A 21701-nucleotide genomic window follows, 5' to 3' on the forward strand; every position below is an offset into this window, starting at 1 on the left:
TGAAACAAGGCCTTAGATCCTTGAACAAGATTAATTTCAGTGAGCAATACATTCATCTTTCTTTTAATAAATTTAATTGAGAATGAGATGAAATGCAGGTGATTACTATTAATACATTGTTGGAGCTGAGGTATGTGTGAGTCATGGATAATATTTCATGGTAATTGTAGACTAATTATTTCAGTAGCTCCTCTTTCTATAAGGAGTGAATGAAGAGTCAGAAGCCACAAGATCACTTTGAGAGGAAGAGATGGGCACATTGATCAAATCTAACGCTGCTAAAAATATTAGTGAATTTACTGACACTATCATAAATAAGGTTTATAGTTTCCTATCTACAGATGTTCACCATATGTATCAAAGTAGTGATTTTTCCAGACATATTCTACATAAATAACATCCACAGTATCATTTTATGCTGTCACTAATGCAGTCCCATTCAAATAAATTGGAATAAACTTGCATACAAATGCCGGTAATAAGTAAGGAAATTCAACCGGAATGCAAAACAGCCCTGTGGTTTGTGTCTGGTTCAGAATATTTATCATCAGCTGGAAATCTGGCCATTCAAATACTGCACGCATTTACATCCCAGCAAACTGTTTATCTCAATTCAAAGGATCACTTATTAAAGCTTATCCATGTATTTGCTTATTTGCAACTGCTTATTAAACGAGATGAATATCAACATTAAGCATTTTTAGTGCTTGAAAACACGTCCTAAAATAAACTTTACTCTCATTGGAAATTCTGATTTCGCTTTTCCAAGGTTTACCTGCATAATCAAACGTCAAAGTGGATTTGTGAATCTGACCTTTGTCATCCCATTTATCAGACTATTAACTCAGTCTCACATCCATTTTTTAAAAGGTTAACATCTCCTTTGCGTTACCTTCTTCCAATTAAAATGAATAATACACAAATGTAGGCACTGAAGGGGCTGCTCTGTGCCGGTCCCATTCTAACAGCCTCTGAGACTAGAAATAGAAAGAGCTTATGACCATAATCTATTTGGAAATTATGACTTCTACATTTTTGGATCCTTATCTGAGTATTTTCTACCACTCACAAGAAAAACTAGCAATATTACCAATGGGTATTTTGAACTTTTTCTCTTTTTAACACAAACAGCCTGAAAGCAAAGCCAATGTTTTATCAAATTATTCCAGATCCTAACTTCTTCATTTCCCTATAAATTTTTCTTTCACAATATAATTATGTTATACAATATAATATAATAAGATACAGTTCAAATAATGATATATTATTATAGTATTATGATATAATTATGTAACAAAATATTATATTAATATTTATGTAATAACAATATAGTTCATAGAGATTGGTTTTGTAACACTCAACTACATGGAACTTCTAAACATAACTTTAGAACAAAATTTCACTGTGTAATAAGGGCAGGGATCCATTTCCCCTTTAAGAAAATCACTCAGTGTCACAGGGAAAGCCAGATGCAGAGACAGGGGAGCTTACTTTTGTACTCCAGGTGGAAGCCAGCAGCGGCCACACTGATGTCTGACTGGAAGTGCAGGTAGAGCTGGTTGGATGTGCTATTGAGCAGCGCTGGCACCGTGGTACCTGCGGGAAGGGACACAGGCTGGGCTTTAATATCAGGCATGCATTCACTTCTCCCATTAGAAAGTCATAAGAATATCACACTAAGTGCTGTAAGTCAGAGAAGGATATATATGCTATCACTTACATGTGCAATCTAAAGCAGAATACAAATGGATCTAATTACAAAATAGAAACAGACTCACAGATACAGAGAATACATTCAAGTTTCCCAAAGTAGAAAGGGAGGCAGGGAGGGATAAATTCAGAATTTGAGATTAGCAGATACACATTCATGTATAAAATAGACAAACAACAATGATAAACTGTTTAGCACAGGGAACTATATGCAGTAACTTATAGTAACCTGTGATAGAAAATAATCTGGAAAAATACACATTATTCAAGAGAATCACTTTGCTGTACACTGAAGCAAACATCATACTGTAAGTCAATTATATTTCCACAAAAAAGAAAACACTGAGGACATTTGTTTCGGTGTACAGATCCCCTTAGCTTGTCTGATCGTCACATATTTAATCCAAGTATTGGCTTTGATCATTACAGTTTGAGCTACTCTCTTTTTCCACGCATGGTAAGAAGTTCCTTTTCTTTTTTTTCACTTTGAGATGGTTTTATTCCTTGCCTCCTATACAATATTATGGACCTCTGTCCACTGCTCTTCAGGCACTCTGTTTACAAGATCCAATCCTTTGAATCTGTTCATCATCTCCACCGCATAACATAGAGGATTGATTTATCCTGTACCTAACTGGCCGAGTGGTTTTCCCCACTTTCTTTAGTTTAAGACTGAATTTAGATATGAGGGGCAGATGATCTGAGCCACAGTCAGCTCCAGGTCTTGTTTTTGCTGACTGTATACAGCTTCTCCATTTTCAGTTACAAAGAATGTAATCAATCTGATTTCAGAATTGACCATTTGGTGATGTCTATGTGTAAAGCCATCTCCTGTGTTGTTGAAAAAGGGTGTTTGCTATGACCAGTGTACTCTTTTGGCAGAATTCTGTTAGCCTTTGCCCTGCTTTATTTTGTACCCTAAAGTCAAAAATGCCTGTTACTCCAGGTATCTCTTGACTTCCTACTTTTGCATTCTAATCCCCTATGATGAATGGAAAATAATTTTTTGGTATTAGTTTTAGGAGGTTTTCTAGGTCTTCATAGAACTGATCAATTTCAGCATCAGTGGTTGGGGCATAGACTTGGATTACTGTGATGTTGAATGGTTTGCCTTGGAAATGAACCGAGATCATTCTGTTATTTTTAAGTCTGTACCCAAGTAGAGCATTTTGCACTCTTGTTGATTATGAGGGCTATTCATTTCTTCTATGGGATTCTTGCCCACAGTAGTAGATAAAATGTCATCTGAATTAAATCCACCCATTCTCATCCGTTTTAGTTCACTGATTCCTAAGATGTCCATTTTACTCTTGCCATCTCCTGCTTGACCATGTCCAGTTTACCTTGATTCATGGACCTAACATTCCAGGTTCCTATGCAAAACTGTTGTTTACAGCATCAGATTTTGCTTTCATCACCAGACAGATCCACAGCTGAGCACCGTTTTGCTTTGGCCCGGCCGCTTCGTTCTTTCTGGAGCTGTTAGCGGTTGTCTTCTGCTCTTCTCCAGTAGCACGTTGGGCACCTTCTGACCTGGGGGCTCATCTTTCGGCGTCATATCTTTTTTGCCTTTTTATACAGTTCATAGGGTTCTCACAGCTAACATACTGGAGTGGCTTGCCATTCCCTCCTCCAGAGGTCTGTCATATTGTACAGGAGGCAGTGGATAAAACCATCCACCAAAAAAGAAATGCAAGAAGGCAAAGTGCTTGTCTGAGGAGGCTTTACAAATAGCGGAGGAAAGAAGAGAAGTGAAAGCAAAGGAGAAAGGGAAAGGTATACCCAACTAAATGCAGAGTTCAGAGAATAACAAGGAGAGACAAGGGGGCCTTCTCCAATGAACAATGCAAAAAAAAGAGGAAAACAACAGAAAGGGGAAGACTAGAGATCTCTTCAAGAAAATGAGAAATCTCAAAGGAACATTTCATCCAAAGAGGGGCACAGTAAAGGACAGAAATGGTAAAGACCTAATAGAAGCAGAAGAGATCAAGAAAAGGTAGAAAGAATACACAGAAAAATTGTACAACAGTGATTTTAATGACCCAGATAACCACGATGGTGTTGTCTCTCACTCAGAGCCAGACATTCTGGAGTGTGAAGCGTGGGCCTTAGGAAGAACTGTTGCCAATAAAGCTAGTGGAGGTGGTGGAATTTCAGCACATCTATTTAAAATCCTAAAAGATGAATTGTAAAAGTGTTGCACTTAATATGTTAGGAAATTTGGAAGACCCAGCAGTGGCCACAGGACTGGAAAAGGTCAATCCTCATCCCAATTCCCAATAAGGGCAGTACTAAAGAATGTTCAAACCACCAGACAATTGCACTCATCTCCTATGTTAGTAAGGTTATGCTAAAAATCCTCCAAGCTAGTCTTCAGCATTATGTGAACTGAGAACTTCCACGTTTCAGTGGGTTTAGAAAAGGTAGAAGAACCAGAGATCAAATTGCCAACATTCGCTGTATCCCAGAGAAAGCAAGGGAATTCCAGAAAAACATCTACCTCTGTTTCATTGACTATGCTAAAGCTTTTGACTGTGTGGATCATAACAAACTGGGAAAAACTCTTGGAGAGATAGAAATACCAGGATATTTTATCTGTCTCCTGAGAAACCTGTATGCAGGTCAAAAGCAATAGAACTGGACATGGAAAATGGACTGGTTCAAAACTGGGAAAGGAGTGCATCAAGGCTGTGTATTGTCACCTAGCTTATTTAACTTATATGCAGAGTAAATCATGTGAAATGCCAGACTACAGACTAGATGAGGTGCAAGCTGGAATCAAGATTGCAGGGAGAAATATAAAAAACCTCAGATAGTAGATGATACCACTCTAATGGCAGAAGATGAAGAGGAACTAAATAGCCTCTTGGTGAGGGTGAAGGAGGAAAGTGAAAAGGCTGGCTTAAAACTCAATATTAAAAAACAAAACAAAACAAAAAAACAACCTAAGATCATGGCATCTAGTCCCATCACTTCATGGCAAATAGACGGGCAAAAGGTGGAATCAATGGCAAATTTCCTCTTCTTGGACTCTAAAATCACTGCAGATGGTGACTCCAGCCATGAAATTAGAAGATGACTCCTTCTTGGCAGGAAACTATGACAAACCTAAACAAGTGTGTTAAATAGCAAAGACAGCACTTGGTGACAAACGTCCATGTAGTCAAGGCTATGGTCTTTCCAGGAGTCATGTACAGATGAGAGAGCTGGACATAAAGAAGGAAGAGTTCTGAAGAACTGATGCTTTCGAACTGTGATGTTGAAGACTCTTGAGAGTTCCTTGAACTGCAAGGAGATCCAACTAGTCCATCCTAAAGGAAAACAAGCCTGAATATTCATTGGAAAGACTGATGCTGAAGCTGAAGCTGCAATACTTTGGCCACCTGATGCAAAGAGCTGACTCACTGGAAAAGATCCTGATGCTGGAAAAGATTGAAGGCAGGAGGAGAAGGGAACAAGAGAAGATGAGATGGTTGAATGGCATCACTGACTCAATGGACATGAGTTTGAGCAAAGTCCAGGAGATGGTGAAGGATAGGGAAGCCTGGAGCGTTGCACTCCATGGGGTCACAAACAGACATGACTGAGCAACTGAACGACAACAAGAAGCTCCACATTTCATCTGCCCTCCTCAGACAGATGCAGCATGTCTTCATCGTATCAGTGAAAACACATATATTCTTATGCTTTACCATGCATTTGACTATTCACATTGCTTTTTTTTTTTTAATCAATGTAACAATCTGCCTTTTTTTTTTCTGACTTGCCATGAACAAAGAAGGGTAAAGCCTCAACATGCAAGTCATATGGAAGTTGGGGAAACAGTTAGACTATAGATTTGATGTAATGTTATTCAGAAGAGGTTGCTTTTGATCATATATTCTCTTCTTTATCCCTGTGTGATTCATCTGAATAATGTTCCCTCTGAAATCTGCACATGATTTCAATGAAACATATAAGGAAAGGAAAATGCAGGTTTATTTTATATAATGCTTCCTTTAATTAAAATGTTCTAGCTTGCATTGTAGCAACTGACAAGTAGGGAAATTTAGAGATGCTAAGGACAAGGGTGAAAACAGAGCCATGGTGCTGCAAGGTCCTGAGGAAAAGGAAATGTCCTTCAGCCAGACATTTAGAATGCATTACCAGAATGCATTATACTATGGGAAAGCAATAAGCTAGCCTAAGCCCCTTGTTACCCAAGGGGTACATGCTTGATATTCTACTGTATCCAAGTCATTTCCTGAATAAATACACATTTCCTATGTGTGAAGGAGCCATCTCTCAGGTAAAACTCCTCCCCATGGTGCAGGCAAATTCATGGATGATGATGATGCTAATGTATAAGTATTATACATTATAGACATACATAGTACAAATACTATTTTAAATAACAAAATAAGGAAATAAGCTGGTGATTATCCAAGACAGATGAACAATGTTGCAAGGGCAAGATCCCCGGTTGCCCTTCACTTTCTACTCAAACAATTCTACGACCCTCAAACAGCTGTAAGCAAACCAATGACTCCAGGTAAGAATTGCATCCTGAGGACGTCTCATTAACCTTGGATTAGCATGTAGTCTTTCAGAAACTCTTTGGGTTTATAAAAGTTCACCCTCAGTTTGACAATATGCTGGGACTAGTAATGTGTATACTGGCTGGGTCTTTGGATAATCAGTATACAAAGTATTACCTGACTGTTTTGGAAGAAGAACAGGCATAAATGGAGGACAAAAGAAAATACCAGGTACACTCTCTAATGATTGTGTGTGTGTCTTTGGAAGACGAATTTCCCACTTGAGATCTGGGGCCAGTGCCTCAAACCATTTTCCCTGAATATCCAGGTGGGGTTGTCTGTGGGAGGCGGAGTCGTTTCAGACCTGAACTGTGAGTATACAATTCACTATGAGACAATGTAAGCGTTTGCTGAATGATAAACAGAAAATGACTGCAGATTTAACCCCTTTGTTACTGAAACTTGGTTTGATGGATAAAGATAGATAGACAGAGAGGCAGACTTTTAAGAAACTGAGTCACGGAGAGGGAAAACATAAGCCTATCCCTATGGTCAGCAGACACATTTAAAGAGGTCATTCTTTGAAACTAATTAATAGTTAACACTGCAGATGAGGGAAACCTGCAAGGTGAGGTGACCTTGCCTGTTTCAGAAAGTCTTCTGTCTGAGCATCACCTTTTCCCCATCTAGGCTGTACCAGAAGCAGCATGCTGTCTGCTCAGCAGCGAACAGGGCACACCCGGGCACGTGGGGATGGACTTGTGAGGAGGAGGAAAGGGGGCCTGAAGGTCAGGGTGCTGCCTGCACCTGCTTGCTGGGCCAGCTCGACCCACCCCCACATCGAGACAAGAAGGAAACACCAAATAGAAACTCCAGTTTTAATCCACTTTCGTTCAAATTGTGTGATGCTTGCTGTCCTCTCATTCACCTTTTATTTCTGTATATCTTGGGTGATGCCTACACAAAGTACAAAGCTAATGTAATGTTATTACAATGATCTAACTCATCCAAAAAGTAAGTTCTTGTTACAGCATTTGTATAACTTTCTGCCTGGTTTTGCCTATGATTTCAGATATTCAGTGTATTTAACCGCCTCCAGCCCCCAGCCAAGTTGTTTCCGCACGTGCGTTCTCAACATACACTTCTGACTTTTTGTCTTTCCTGACTGTGTTGCAGCGCAATCGGAAAAGTCACTTCCACTGCTGACTGTGACATAAACCAGTCCTGTTACTGAAAGCACTTGAAGATGTTCCAATTCTGTGAAACCAAAATAATAGTCCAGTTCTTATGTGTGAGTCATGCATGCACTGTGTGTATGAAAGGGCTTAGTGGCTCATCACTGTGCCTCTAAACATTACTATTAATTGCAGCAACTATATTGATGAATGACGGTCCTGTTTGTACTTCCGTACTTCTAAATATAATCATTTGTTTTCCTAAACAGATGCTGGGTTTCGGCGCCCTGGGCGCATATGCGATGCGCACCTGCTGTGGCCAATGCCCACCCCTTGCAGCGGCATCCGCCTGGGACTCTGCTCAGAATGGGCGCACAGAAGAAGCGTATTCCCCCGGTTCAAAATGCAGCTCAGGGATTTTTGAAAAACTGTTGCCACAGGCGGAATACCTTTGATGGCACTGCTTCACTGACCTAGATAGAACCGCACGTGCGGGAAGCTGAGCGACTGTGCTCCAGGTTCGGCAGACACTGCTCCAGCCACTGCTATTTACTCTCCCTTAATCCTGCTTGTCAGCGACAGATTGGTATGACTTTTGCTCTATCGTGTCCATTTATAATTTATCAACTGTCTACTTCCAAAAATGATTTCAAATAGCTTACAATATAAGTCCTACATACACATGGCTATCCAGACAGAAAATCAAAACCCTGAATTTATTCAAGAAGTCAGTCAATCGTTTTTCTGGAAATGTGTACCTCTAGCAACTACTCATTCTTCTTTGCTTATAGTCAACAGCTAACTTTTAAAAATGGGTTCAGATTCTCCTTTTTAATTATTTTGAAATTATCACAGGAACAAAAAAGTGTAAACATGTATTACGTTTTGAAATATATTCAGACTTGATGGCTGATGTGTCATTTCTTCCATATAAAGTTTATAAAATACTCTTTTTGAAATATTTTAAGTAGCGTTTAACTTAAAATTGCAAATATGGTACAAAAAACTCCCATATACCCACTGTCTTGCCATATATTACAGAATAATGATATCTAGCTCTCTCCACATACAGATATAAGTGTGAAGTGATCTCTATCTACAATACAGGTATGTGTAAAGTTATTTCATTCTAAACCCTTTGGCTTCCCTGGTAAGTTCAGTCGGTAAAGAATACACCTGCAATGCAGAAGACCACCTGCAGTGCAGGATACCGGGCTTGCTCCCTGGGTCTGGAAAACCTCCTGGAGAAGGGAATGACAACCCAATCTCAAGGAGAGAGGAGCCTGGCAGGCTACAGTCCATGGCGTCGCAAAGAGTCAGATACAACTGAGCAACTAAATCCTTTGAGAGCAAGTTGCAGACATTGTGACATATTTTTAATAAAAATTTAGTGTGCATTTCTTAAAACAAAGGTATTTATAAAAAAAAAAAAAAACACCAAACACTAACATAGAGGCAGCAGGACCATATATCCCACAGAAATCACTGGAATTTCGACAATCTGCCAATAACAGCTTTTCCATCTATGATTGTGTCCATCTATGATTGTGTCCCTTTAGTTTTGTGAGGGTTTTTTTTTGGTTTGTAAAAATTTCTTAGTCTTCCTTTCCCTTTCAGGAACTCAATACTTTTGAAAGATATGAGTTACCTTTTGTGTGCAGAATATTTTTCAAAATCAATTTTTATTTTAGAAAATTAGAATTTAAATTTTTTTACAAATTATAGTATATAAAACTTAATAAAAATTGCTCATGTGTAATATTTTTCTTTAAAGTTTTATAAGTTAATCAAATGCACACTACAAAGGATTTTTTGTCATTGTTTACATAGGAGATTCTCATGCTTTTAGCATTATACATTAATATATATTAATGAATATGTATTAATATATTATTTATATATTTAAGCTGAGACTACACTCAGACATAAGTTCAGGAAATGAGATTACAAAAGATTGGGAGTAGTTAAAAACCAAAACACACAGGGGTGGTGTGCAGTAACAAGTCATGTCTTTGCCCTGCCATAAGTCTTGGTGCAGGCAAACTTGAAAATGAGTTCTCCAAAAAAAGATGAACATATTTTGAAAAAAAAATGCTTTTTTTTAAAGCAACATAACCTCCGAAGAGAATGTTTGATGTTCTTCATGACTAGATTCAGGTGGTGATACATTTTTGGCAAGAATATCAAAATATGATGCTGTATTCTCCCCTGTTGTTCAGTCGCTAAGTCAGGTTCTACTCTCTGCGACCCCATGAACTACAGCACACCAGGTTCCCTGTCCTTCACTGTCTCCTGGAGTTTGCTCAAATTCATGTCCATTGAGTTACGCATCTTCTGCTGTCCTATGTTTCTGCCTTTCCACACTAGGATTCTCCAGTTCGTAGGATTCTCCAGGCAAGAACACTGGAGTGGGTTGCCATCTCCTTCTCTGGTGAACCACATTTTGCCAGAAATCTTCACTGTGACTGGTTCACCGTGGGTGGCCCAGCACAGCATGGCTCACAGCTTCTTTGAGTTACTCGAGCCCCTTTGCCACAACAAGGCTGTGATTCATGAAAAGGGTATTCTCCTGAGGCCACTCTGCCCGCTCTCAGAGGTGTGAGGGATTTGACTCAGAGGCTTCCGGACTCTACTTCAGGGCATTTCCTCCCAAACTCAGCTTTAGTGACATCATGCTGGCTACTTGAAATCAGCTCTGGTGGAGAAGGGCTTACTAGCTTCCCAGGTTGTGCTAGTGATAAAGAACCTGCCTCTAATGCAGGAGACGTAAGAGATGCAGTTTCGATCCCTGGGTCTGGAAGATTCCCTGGATGAGGACATGGCAACCCACTCCAGTATTCTTGCCTAGGAAATGTCATGGACAGACTGAAGCGACTCAGTGTGCATGCACTGGAGGATTTATACCATGGCAACCGCAATTCTAAGTCAAATATAACCTTTCTGTTCCTCTGTTTGCTTATTTTGAAAGCAGGCTTATCAGTATACCAGTGCATACCTTGTCCCGCTACTGGAAATCTTGACATGACTGCCTTAGGAAGGTGGTGTCTGCCAGGCTTCTCACTGTGAATGACTTTGTTCCTCCTTTGCAGTGAGTGCGTGAGAACCAGGTGAGGAGGTGCATGGAGACTGTGGCTGTCTGTCCTCATCAACCTCATATGCTACCTTCAGCCTCCACTGAGCTCCCCACGTAGCTCGTGTATGTCCTAACGGCCACCAGCGGCGGCTCTAATTCCATCTCCTTCCGATTTGTTAGTTTAGATTTATTATAGTTTGGGAAGGCTTTCTCTCCCACTTCTTACACTCATGCATGTGTCTACGCATATCAGCGTGGATCCACATATTTCTATTCTGTACAAAGTGGCTCATCATGCATGTTTTCTCTCCCAGAGCTTCAGAGTCAGTGGCTCTCCAAAAAGCACTGGTGCCTTTAAGGGAGAATGGTACTTCAAGTGATTTCAGAAACACACAATTGGGTTCTAGGTGGGTAACTCCTTGCTGAGGGGTTATTGTTTTACACCTCACAGGATACAGAGGTGGGAAATATGTACACACACACACACACACATATTTCTATGTCTATAGCTGTACAGTTGTACATAGGGCTTCCCAAGTGGCTCAGGGGTAAAAAACTTGCCTGCGAATACAGGAGATGTGGGTTTGATCCCTGGATTGGGAAGATCCCCTGGAGAAGGAAATGGCTACCCAGTCCAGAATTCTTGCCTGGGAAATTCCATGGACAGAGGAGCCTTGCAGGCTACAGTCCATGGGGTTGCAAAGACTTGGACTTGACTTAGTGACTGGACAGGCATGCACAGCTATACATATGAAGACCATGAGTTCACACCAGTGTCTCTAGTTCAAATCCATCACAACCAGCTCCACGCCAGCTTTCTCATCCCTATGTATCTAACTCCCTGCCCAGTCACGAGAAACCCTGTCCCCATCCTCCATATGTTTACTTCGGTTCTCAGTTTCCACGTCTGCCCCCGACCTTCCATCTGGACCCCAACTGCCTTGCTGCCTGACCTCAGTGCTTGGTCCCCAACTCCATCAAACACTTCTAACAAGTGCAAGAGAAAAGGAAGTCAGCCAACCCAATGTTCGTTGTCCAAGCCACCCCCACACAAAACTGACTTCAGTGGAGACACCCTGTTGCATCCACAGGTAATAACCCACGTTCTCCCAGCGCGGGGCCCACCACCCCTCAGCCTGCTGCTTGCAGGGGACGGTGCTCCCCTTCGAAGCCTCCCAACACTAGAGAAACTTGTGAGCACAGAGAAGAGTCTCCCAGGGAGAGGTCAGCACTGAGTGTTCTGCAGTCCGTCATGGCATGTTGACTGGGATTCACAGAAACTCGGGGACGGGGTCACCTCACCTGAAAAGCTCCCCAGCCTCGGCGCGCTCGCATCACCACCGTCATAAATCTCCAGAGAGTCCCAGTTCTGCTCCGTGGCAAAGCTGATCACTTGAATCTACCAAAGAAGCCAATATTTGTCCTTCACTTAATAAAATCAGACGAAAACAGAATGGAAACATATATGTAGTGTATATGTAAAATAGATAGCCAATGGGAATTTGCTCTATGACTCATGGAACTCAAGCTATCTAGAAGGGTGGGGTGGGTGGAAGGTGGGAGGGAGCTTCAAGAGGAAGGGGACGCATGTATACCAATAGCAGATTCATGTTGATCTGTGCCAGAAGCCAGCACAATATTGTAAATCAATTATCCTTCAATTAAAAATAAATAAATTAAAAAAATTATGGACTCTGTTGGAGAGGGAGAGGGTGGGAAGATTTGAGAGAAGGGCATTGAAACATGTAAAATATCAAGTATGAAACGAGTCGCCAGTCCCGGTTCGATGCACGATACTGGATGCTTGGGGCTGGTGCACTGGGACGACCCAGAGGGATGGTACGGGGAGGGAGGAGGGAGGAGGGCTCAGGATGGGGAACACATGTATACCTGTGGCGGATTCATTTTGATATTTGGCAAAACTAATACAATTTTGTAAAGTTTAAAAATAAAATAAAATTTAAAAAAATTAGACTAGTCCAATGGGGTTTTCATGACATTAAAAATATACATGTGAGAGAAAGGCAAAACCAAAGAAAATAAACCATCGAAATGACATCCACAAAACTTCCACAATGGCACTTTTGATAGACTTTATTCTAAAAGTCTATCACCTTAATCTCGAATGTAGACACATGGTAGCAATGGTAAGAGAAGAGAAACAGGTTACAGTTTGTATATTTAGAGTAGCCAATACAAAAAGAGGGAAACAAAGAAGGGAAAAGCCTGTGGGCAGAGCTCTGTTTCTTAGGAGTCTCTGGGCTTTGCAAACATACCTGGATTCCTGATCCTTCTGTAACGATGATCTTCCATATGCAGTTTAAGTTGTTGCCATAAGGTTCAGGGAAGCCGGGGGATAAAATGGTACCTCTCCGCTGAGTGAAATTGCCACTGCAGGGGACTGAAAGCCAAACCCACACTTAGTGTAAATAAAGTACAGTGAAGAACACTAATTGTACTCAGTGCCCCTTCGCTGTGTGATCAGCTATTAAGAGATATTACATGGACTATGATACTTGAAAAGGCATTTGTAGCCAAGGTCAGACTTAGTCTGTTTTCTTTTAAGTGATAAATACCATAGATGGTCATCTGCTCTGCTGCTAAGTCTCAGACACTGTACCCAACAACAGCATCTCTGAAGTGAACTCTCTTTAGAGTAATTGCTCTACTACAAGTTAAGAAGCTCTGTGGAGTTTTCTCTTCCATATGCAGACAGGCAGCTCCAACGGATACTAATGGGATTTGTGAGCAAATCCAGAGAGAAGAGATGCTTAAAAGGCACAGATGAATTCAAGTGCTAATCATGATTGCCCTGGAGGTCCTTACACAAAATGAAGCAAATAAACTATCACCAACAATGTCTTTGTTATTTGGGATGCATTAACCTACTATTTTTCAGATCTTCATCAGCACCAATTTATTAAAAGGGCATTACACAAGTCATGTAACAAATCAACATTATAATGATTTTTCCCCCAAATGAAATTATGTTGAATACCCATGGCTTGTGATGGCATACTTAATAAGTATCAAAAAGGAAAACACATTTCATACTTGTTAATCTGATGACTTATTTCATGAAACACAGTAATTTTTAGGATTTGGCTGCTACTCAATTATTTCTGATAAAATAATTTGCCCTTTAAACAGATCTGGAGCAAGAGTCCGCTTACGTGGACCAAAGAGAGTCCTTAGTGAACTGGGACTGCGGACCCCGTGCAGGTGATCACACCGTGGGGACACACACTTACCCACGCAGCTGGGGATCGTGTCATTCCACTGAGCCAGAGCGTTGGGCACAGACTGGCAGCGGATGGCCGTGGAGCCCTGGAGCAGGTAGCCCGGGCTACACTCGAAGCGGATGATGGACCCTGCGGAGAACTCCGAGCCGATTCTCCTCCCGTACCTGGGCTCAGGGACAGAGCTGCACTGCGTGTCACTGGTCCTCGGGACAGCTAGAGGCAAGCACACAGCACAAGCATCTGTGTCTGCAGCACAAAGCCACGATAGCTCCTTGGAAACAGATCTAAGATGAATCCAGGGAGAGTTTCTGCTGATGTGGAAATTAATAATGTCTTTTGCAGACTCTATGAGGAATGGCTCAGGGAGCACTGCCACATCTACATGCCTCCTCAAGTCAACCCTGAGGACCACCTCAGATTCCCATCACAGATGGGGAAAACATGGCCCATGGAGAACTGGCGCTTTATGAGGACAGAGTGATATTCAGGCACTGAATTTAACTAAGTACCCAGATTATTGTGCCGGTGATAATGAGATGACTAAGAACTTGCGCTCATCCTTAAGGACCTCAGACTCTAGTGAGAAGAGCTGCTATATAAAGGATTACTTATAATGTGACCATGGTGATTAAAAAGCAAAATTAAAAACAGAACTACCATATGATCCAGCAATTCTACTTCTGTGTGTTTGTCTGAAGGAGATGAAATCCCTCCCCTGGAAAGGCATCTGCACCCCCATGTGCGTCAGGGTATTATTCGCTATAGCCAACTTATGGAAACAACCTCCATGTCCACCAATGAATAAGCAATGTCGTATATACATATGATAGAATACTATTCAGCCGTCTAAAAAGGAAGGAAGTTGAGCTACTTGCAACAACATGGACGGACCCATAGGACATGGAAGTGGAACAAGTCTGTCATAGAAGGACAAATACTGCACAGTTCCACGGATAGGAAGCAATTAAGAGACAAACTGAGAGAAGCAGAGAGCAGATGGTGGTTGCCAGGAGATGGGGGGACGGGTGCGGGGAAGGCAGAGCTACCATCCAACGGCAGACGTTCAAGACGCCCAAGTTCTAAAGATCAGATCAGCTGACAAAGCTGTGCCAACAGTTAACAATGCTGTATTGCCTGAGTGCTAAGTTGTGTCTGACTCTTTGCTACCCCATGGACCACAGCCCACCAGGTTCCTCTGTCCTTGGGATTCTCCAGGCAAGAATACTGGAGTGGGTTTCCATGCCCTCCTCCAGGGGTCTTGCCAACCCAGAGATCAAACCCGCATCTCTCACGCCTCCTGCATTGACAGGCAGGTTCTTCACCACTGTGGCTCCTGGGAAGCCCCGAGGTGCCGAATCATGCACTGTAAATTTTACAAAATGCTAACTGCTCATTTTAAACAATGATTGAAAGGATAGCATGAGAGGGTAAATCTCATGTTACCATAATAAAATTAAGAAAAAAAAATATACCATAAGAAAACATATAATTATGGGATTCATCCTGTCAGGAAAGACTTGAGAGGGAATAGAGGGGAACAGGAGTGGCTGAGGGCACAGCCAACCTTCTCCTTCCTAGGGTCTTCCCACTGGACCAGCAATTCTCCAGGGTGGGAGGCAGGGAACAGGGAGCCATTTGGGGCTGGAGGGGGCACTGACCCTTTCCCAGTGTCTAATATTACAACTGTATGTTTGGAAATGAAAAGAACAGATTACACAGCAAAGAGCAAAGCTTGGCAGTACACTCCAGCTGGCTGGACGTCACTTGCTGAAGGAGTGGGAAACATGAGGACTAGTCCTGACTCTGACACCTGGCTGCTGGCTTCCTGAGAGCTGGTTCCCTCTGTGGACCACACACAGTCTCGGAGGCCACTGCATATTTGTGATCACAGGCAATCCTGGGAGCGCTGTGCGAGCCGCAAAAAGACTCCAAATCCCCCACCCCAGATTCACAGGACTGCCACCTCTACTGATCCCAGTCAGCCCTGCTCCGTCCCTCCCACATCCACGAACGGATGAAGATGCCCACCACCACAGAGGGCCCTGACAGCGCTGAGCCCACGGCAGCACCTTCAGCTCCACCGCACAGGCCTGCCTCCTGCAGCCACCCCCCAGCTCTCTGCTTGTCCCATGTTCTCCAGTGTGTGGATCTCATGGTCTTTGACCCTGGGCACAGTAGGGAGCCTCCTTCCAGTGAGGCATCCACCCAGGCTGTAGATCAGAATTCACTGATATGCAGGGAGTGATCACTGTAAGCGATTTTCCTGTTTACAAAAGGAGGCACGAGATCAAGTTTGAAAAACACTTCAGGGGCAAAGGGGTGGGTCACCCCAAACCGACACTCTGAGAAATAGATCCACCAGGTATGCACTTGGGAGTTTGCATATTGGCTTCTGTCCCTGCATTGAGAGTCAGTTCGTGTTGATCATCTTCGAGATCCCCATCTTCCTGTCCTTGAGTACCTTCTGTGAAAGAGCAGCCCTCTGAGGGGGACATTTTGCTTACAAATAGTCTTTCTGTCTTTATGGTCCTTTTCTTAATACTCTGACATCTTGGGTTCGATTGAACCCGAGCAATAACTGACACCATTTGGGTAAATTGCTGGAACCACTTCTATGAGAATGAAAGTCAGAACACTGCTTTGAATAAACTAAGCTTCAATTCTGTGTTGAAATATTTTTGCTCAGAAGGCAAAAGTTAATAAAATTCCATATTGTCTAATAACTATGAGAAAATTAACGATATTACAGAATATTTTTCTATAACTGAAAACAACACAGAATATAATACTCTATTGTAAACATATTGCTCACAGCTTATATTTGTCATATTTTAGTGTCTGCATATTGTGTTACAGTTGAACAGTAGCATGAGAGGGAGAAACAAACAAATAAATACAATGATACTCTACAGTCAATTCTTGACAATTTTTTTTATAAATATGGAGAAATCTCTAATCTTAATTGGTCTATTTGTCTTGAACTATTTGAGAAGCACCATTGCTTGTGGCCAAGTTTCCACACTTGTCGAAGGGCCTCCAACAGTGTTTTTCCAGGGTCTCACGAATGAGGAGAAACACACCATCAAGGGTCATCTGTAAACATGTCACTATTAACCTTTTCTTCACAAACTTCCGAGTTGTGTATGTTTAAGGAAAATAACACTAAATGAATAATACCTGCATTTGAATGAAATGACGGAGAACATATTTTAGAGGAAGAAGTTGGAAAAGTGAAGAGACCAGTTTTAAGAATCTGAGAAAATGGAGCAGAGAAACCTAGAATCTTGAAGCATCAGAAGTGCCTGTGGCATCTGTGGGGAAATTCCAGCCACGCTGATCAGCTGCTCCCTTTCAGCCCATCCGCTAGGCATGTCCTCACCTGGAGATTTCAGGCCATACCACAGAGAAATTTCATGCCAGTAGCAATTATTCTAGTAGTCATGTATGGATGTGAGGGTTGGACCATAAAGAAGGCTGAGTGCCAAAGAATTGATGCTTTCCAATTGTGATCCTGGAGAAGACTCTTGAGAGTCCCTTGGACAGCAGGGAGATCAAACCTGTCCATCCTAAAGGAAATCAACCCTGAATATTCATTGGAAGGACTGATGCTGAAGCTAAAGCTCCAATACTTTGCCTACTTGATGCCAAGAGCTGACTCATTGGAAAAGACCCTGATGCTGGGAAAGATTGAAGGCAGGAGGAGAAGGGGGCGACAGAGGATGAGATGGTTAGATGGCATCACTAACCCAATAGACATGAGTTTCAACAAAGGCTGTGAAAAAGTGAAGGATAGGGAAGCCTGGTGTGCTGCAGTCCATGGGGTCACAAAGAGTGTGACACGACTTGGCAACTGAACAACAATGACAACAACAAGCAATTATTCTCCATGTTTCAGTGAATGCTGTGAGGCAAACTGAGATCAGCCAGGGCCGAGTGGAAGGGGATGAGGTTTGCCTGGAACAGAGGGTGGTAAACACGTGACTGGCTTCTCAGGCCATGGACTGTGCTGTGCAGAAACTGGGTGCTATTCTCTGGGACTTTCATGATCTGAAAACGGGCAATATTCTGACCATGGGGAAAACAGGAACAGGGAGTGGAAAAGCTTTTTCTAAGTTTGGGAGGAAGAATCTAGACTAAGGTTTTCTTTGCTTGACATCCTTTCTAGGCGAGCAGATACATGTTTTAGTTGATTTTCCCCAGACCTCATCTTTTCTAAGATGGCATAAATTGTAAGTTAGTATTCCGGTTCTAAGAAATTCACATGTTGTATCAAGAGCTTATAAAACGCATACTTCTTACAAAGAAGATTGAGCATAAAGTGTTGTGCATAATTCAGTGATGTATGTTTGAATCCACAGACTAGTACTGGCTTGTCAGGACAGATTTTTCAACTATGAGAACCGAGTGACTTTGAGAAATAGAATATGTTCATCTGTCATTCAATGAAAAAGGAAAGACTGCTTTACTTGGATAAATTATTCTTGCCTGCCTTCAGGTTTATTTTATTGCTATCATTGTTTTCTTTTTTTTTTTTTTTCTCCTTCAACCCTAAAAGAGGTGCAGTAAGACAGCTGTCTGCTCATGTCTATAGCTTAGAGAATTTGTGGTGGTGAAAGATTCCAACACCCTCTTACCTGCCTCACTTTACGAATGTATCCTTCTACCTGCAAGGAGCACGGGAAGCAAAATAATAATAATAGTAATAAAAAATAAAACCCCACAATAGTCAAAACTATGATTTTTCCAGTAGGTATGTACAGATGTGAGAGCTGGACCATAAAGAAGGCTGAATACTTAAGAACTGATGCTTTGGAACTGTGGTGCTGGGGAAGATTCCTGAGAGTCCCTTGGACAGCAGGGAGTTCAAACCAGTCAATCCTAAAGGAAATCAACCCGGGATAGTCATTTGAAGGACTGATGCTGAAGCTGAAGCTGCAATACTTTGGCCACCTGATGCCAAGAGCCGACTCACTGGAAAAGACTCTAATGCTGGGAAAGACTGAAGGCAGGAGGAGAAGGGGACAAGAGAGGACGAGATGGTTGTATGGCTTCACCGACTCAATGAACATGAACTTGAGCAAACTCCAGAAGATGGTGAGGGATGGGGAACCTGGTGAGCTGCAGTCCATGGGCTCGCAAAGAGTTGGACACAACTTAGTAACTGAACAAGAACAACAAAAACATAAAGTTACAATACTCTGTAAAAAATACAAATAATAAAGAAGCCTCCATACTTCCGTTGCTTCGCAAGATCAGAAGGACAGCAGCATCCTCACCAGCAATGTCTCTATGTTATTAACCAGGGCCACACAGAGGGGCAGGGAGCGTGCCTGGGTTACGTACAGGTCTTCTGTGCCTGACACCTGCACCCATTCTTCATGCGACCCTGAACAGCTCTTTACAACACGGCTGTCTGTGAACAAGGGCTAGACAGCCTACAGCCACGGAAGTCAGGAAGTCCCTGCACAATTTTAAGCATTAATAACTTATGGAGGAATGAAGCTGTAAGTGGCACATGGAAGCAATATTCAGAAAGTTTTTACACAATGGAGTTGTAATAATTTCTAGGCTTCCACTTAACTACTATCTTTCAGAAGGCAATGTTCAATTTCACTTTCAAGAGGGATTGAAAACTTTCCCATGTGCTTCTGAGTGATTGATAAATTGCATTCAAGATCCTAATTCTTTAGCTCCAAAGGATTGGGCTTTGATAAAAAGACATCAACTTTTGCATAAACTCATTGCAATAACAAAGCAAGAAAAGGAGATACATTGGAATCTTAGAAGAAATACTGAACACGTTATAGTCATTATATATTCTTAAGCACAAGGAAAATGCATTGCTTCTATAAAGGATTTGTTTCTTTCTACTTTCCTGAATTTCATACATTTTAATGATCCCTGGGTCAGGAAGACCCCCTGCAGAAGGAAATTGCAACCCACTCCAGTATTCTTGGCTGGGAAATCCTATGGACAGAGGAGCCTGGTGTGCTACAGTACAAAGGCTATCAAAGAGTTGGACACAACTGAGCCACCGAACACATCCAATTGTAAATTAATGATAATATGTTGTTTTAAACCAAGAAATGTCATTTTAAAAACCATGACTTCTAAAGATAGCATTTGCAAACAGGGTAGATGTAGGATCATGTGCCTCAGGTATTTTATCTGATAATCTGATCAGTTTTCTAATCTTTATAAGAAATTAAAGGAAGTCCCTAATCAGGCAGACAATGCCAGGCACTTGAAGTTTTCCAGGACAAAAATATGTACTTAACCCAAGTAGCCCAGTTTCCTTAGATGTCATATCAACTGAGTTTGGTTTGTGAATTTGCTTCTGCAAAGTAATATAGCATGTATTTAAAGAAAATTAGGATTTGGTGAGAAGTGAGTTGCCTAAATTGGAACCTCTACTATAAAGGCCATAATTACTGGTTTAGTTATTTACATTTTAACAAAAGTTCAATTTGAACAATGCAGTTCATTTTAATGTAATAGCATTGTCACACAAGCAAGTGCTTCTTAAACTGGATTAGAGGTACTTCTCCTGACCTGTCAAACATGCTCACTCTTTCCGTGACTTTTAAATCATCCTATTCTGAATACTGAAGGGTTTTTATAGTGAAATATTTTGAGGCCATGCATTTCTCAGTGTGTGATGATCATAAATGATTTATGAATGACAGGACACATTGTTACTCGCTATAACTTGATGAAAACCATGATGTTGTTGAGGATGTTTTCTGGATAAATCCTTATTAAAGGAAAGAAATTTTTGCCAGGAAGTTATTCTCCTCCTCTGCTGAAGAAAATGTTCAAGAGTGGCCTGCAATAGCTCCAGCCTTCAGGAACACTGGGACCTAGAAATGCTAAGTATTCCTCTCACTTTGAACAGGAAGTTAGTGTATCTCTGAAAATGACAACCTCTGTCTGATCTCAGCTGGACAGTTATCACAGTTCAGATCTAGAGACTTTCCCTGTGCCTCTGAAAGTGGACAAACTTTTCAGTCCATGGGGGTGTATTCTCAAATTCACATAATGGATATGCAAACCAAAGGTGAACTAGAAACAGGAAAGAAATCTTCACGGTCCAGAACCTTTGAGCAATTTCAAGAATTTTGAATAAGCTCCAAGTTCAAAAATAAATATAAAGATGTGACTGTGCCTAAAGTTAGAACTTAAGCAAAATAAAATAGGTACCTCCGGTGATAGAAACATGGATGGTATTTTGGGTTTAGTTTGATTTTATTACATTTCATTTTCAATTAGTTTTACAGCAAGGTTTGGAATCACACAATGTGTTTTAAGTATATTTCATTACTAAAATCTATTATGAAATATTTTACTTAATTAGGTTAAATGTTATAATATTGAAATTATTTTGCAAATTGTGGAGGGCTATACTAAGGTAATCTCATAAATATTTGTTCCCTGATCCTGTCAAATAAATGAAGCACAACTGTATCTTTGTCTTAGAAATATCATATTTAATTTTCAAAAGAAAAAACTTTAATATTTTTATCAAATAATGTTATTATAATTATACAGATACCCTCAAACTCTCAATTATTAAATAAAGTACAAGTCATGTTTTTGGTGCTGAAACCAGTGGTACGTGTGGTGTGGGAGGAGGGCAAAGAGGGCAGAGACGCACCTTGATACACGAAGTGGAAACCCCGCGCTGGAGCCCCGCTCTTTGCGCTGAATCGCAGCAGAATCTGGTTGGATGTGGCCAAAGGCAATGTCTCACCTGGAGGGAAAATCAGAGATCATCTATAGGACAGAAAATAACAGGGTGTTTATTTTCTGATATTTTTATTTTCTTCTGAGATAGGTATTAAATTTTCTGTGTTCTCAGGAAAAATAATGATAAAGTCAAGTGGTTTTATATGTGGGATAACAATGCATTTGAAATTTTACATTGAAAATAAGATTTTACTAAGCAAGCAAGCAAATTCAAAGATGATTAAATTTTTCCTCCACA

At 41.2% G+C, this 21701-nt stretch overlaps 1 protein-coding gene across 1 annotated transcript in view; it reads right to left on the minus strand.

Moving 5' to 3' along the window:
• Positions 1–21701, minus strand: part of CSMD1 (CUB and Sushi multiple domains 1) — a 2070704-nt gene that overhangs the window by 216537 nt on the left and 1832466 nt on the right. The window contains exons 33-37 of the mRNA XM_070781602.1: positions 21372–21467; positions 13727–13930; positions 12752–12876; positions 11778–11874; positions 1492–1596 (exon numbers count right to left, since the gene is read on the minus strand). Coding sequence (XP_070637703.1) covers positions 1492–1596; positions 11778–11874; positions 12752–12876; positions 13727–13930; positions 21372–21467 — 627 coding nt within the window. The remainder of the gene's footprint in view (positions 1–1491; positions 1597–11777; positions 11875–12751; positions 12877–13726; positions 13931–21371; positions 21468–21701) is intronic.

The sequence above is a fragment of the Bos indicus genome, chromosome 27, assembly GCF_029378745.1.
Source record: "Bos indicus isolate NIAB-ARS_2022 breed Sahiwal x Tharparkar chromosome 27, NIAB-ARS_B.indTharparkar_mat_pri_1.0, whole genome shotgun sequence".
Classification (NCBI taxonomy): Eukaryota; Metazoa; Chordata; class Mammalia; order Artiodactyla; family Bovidae; genus Bos; species Bos indicus.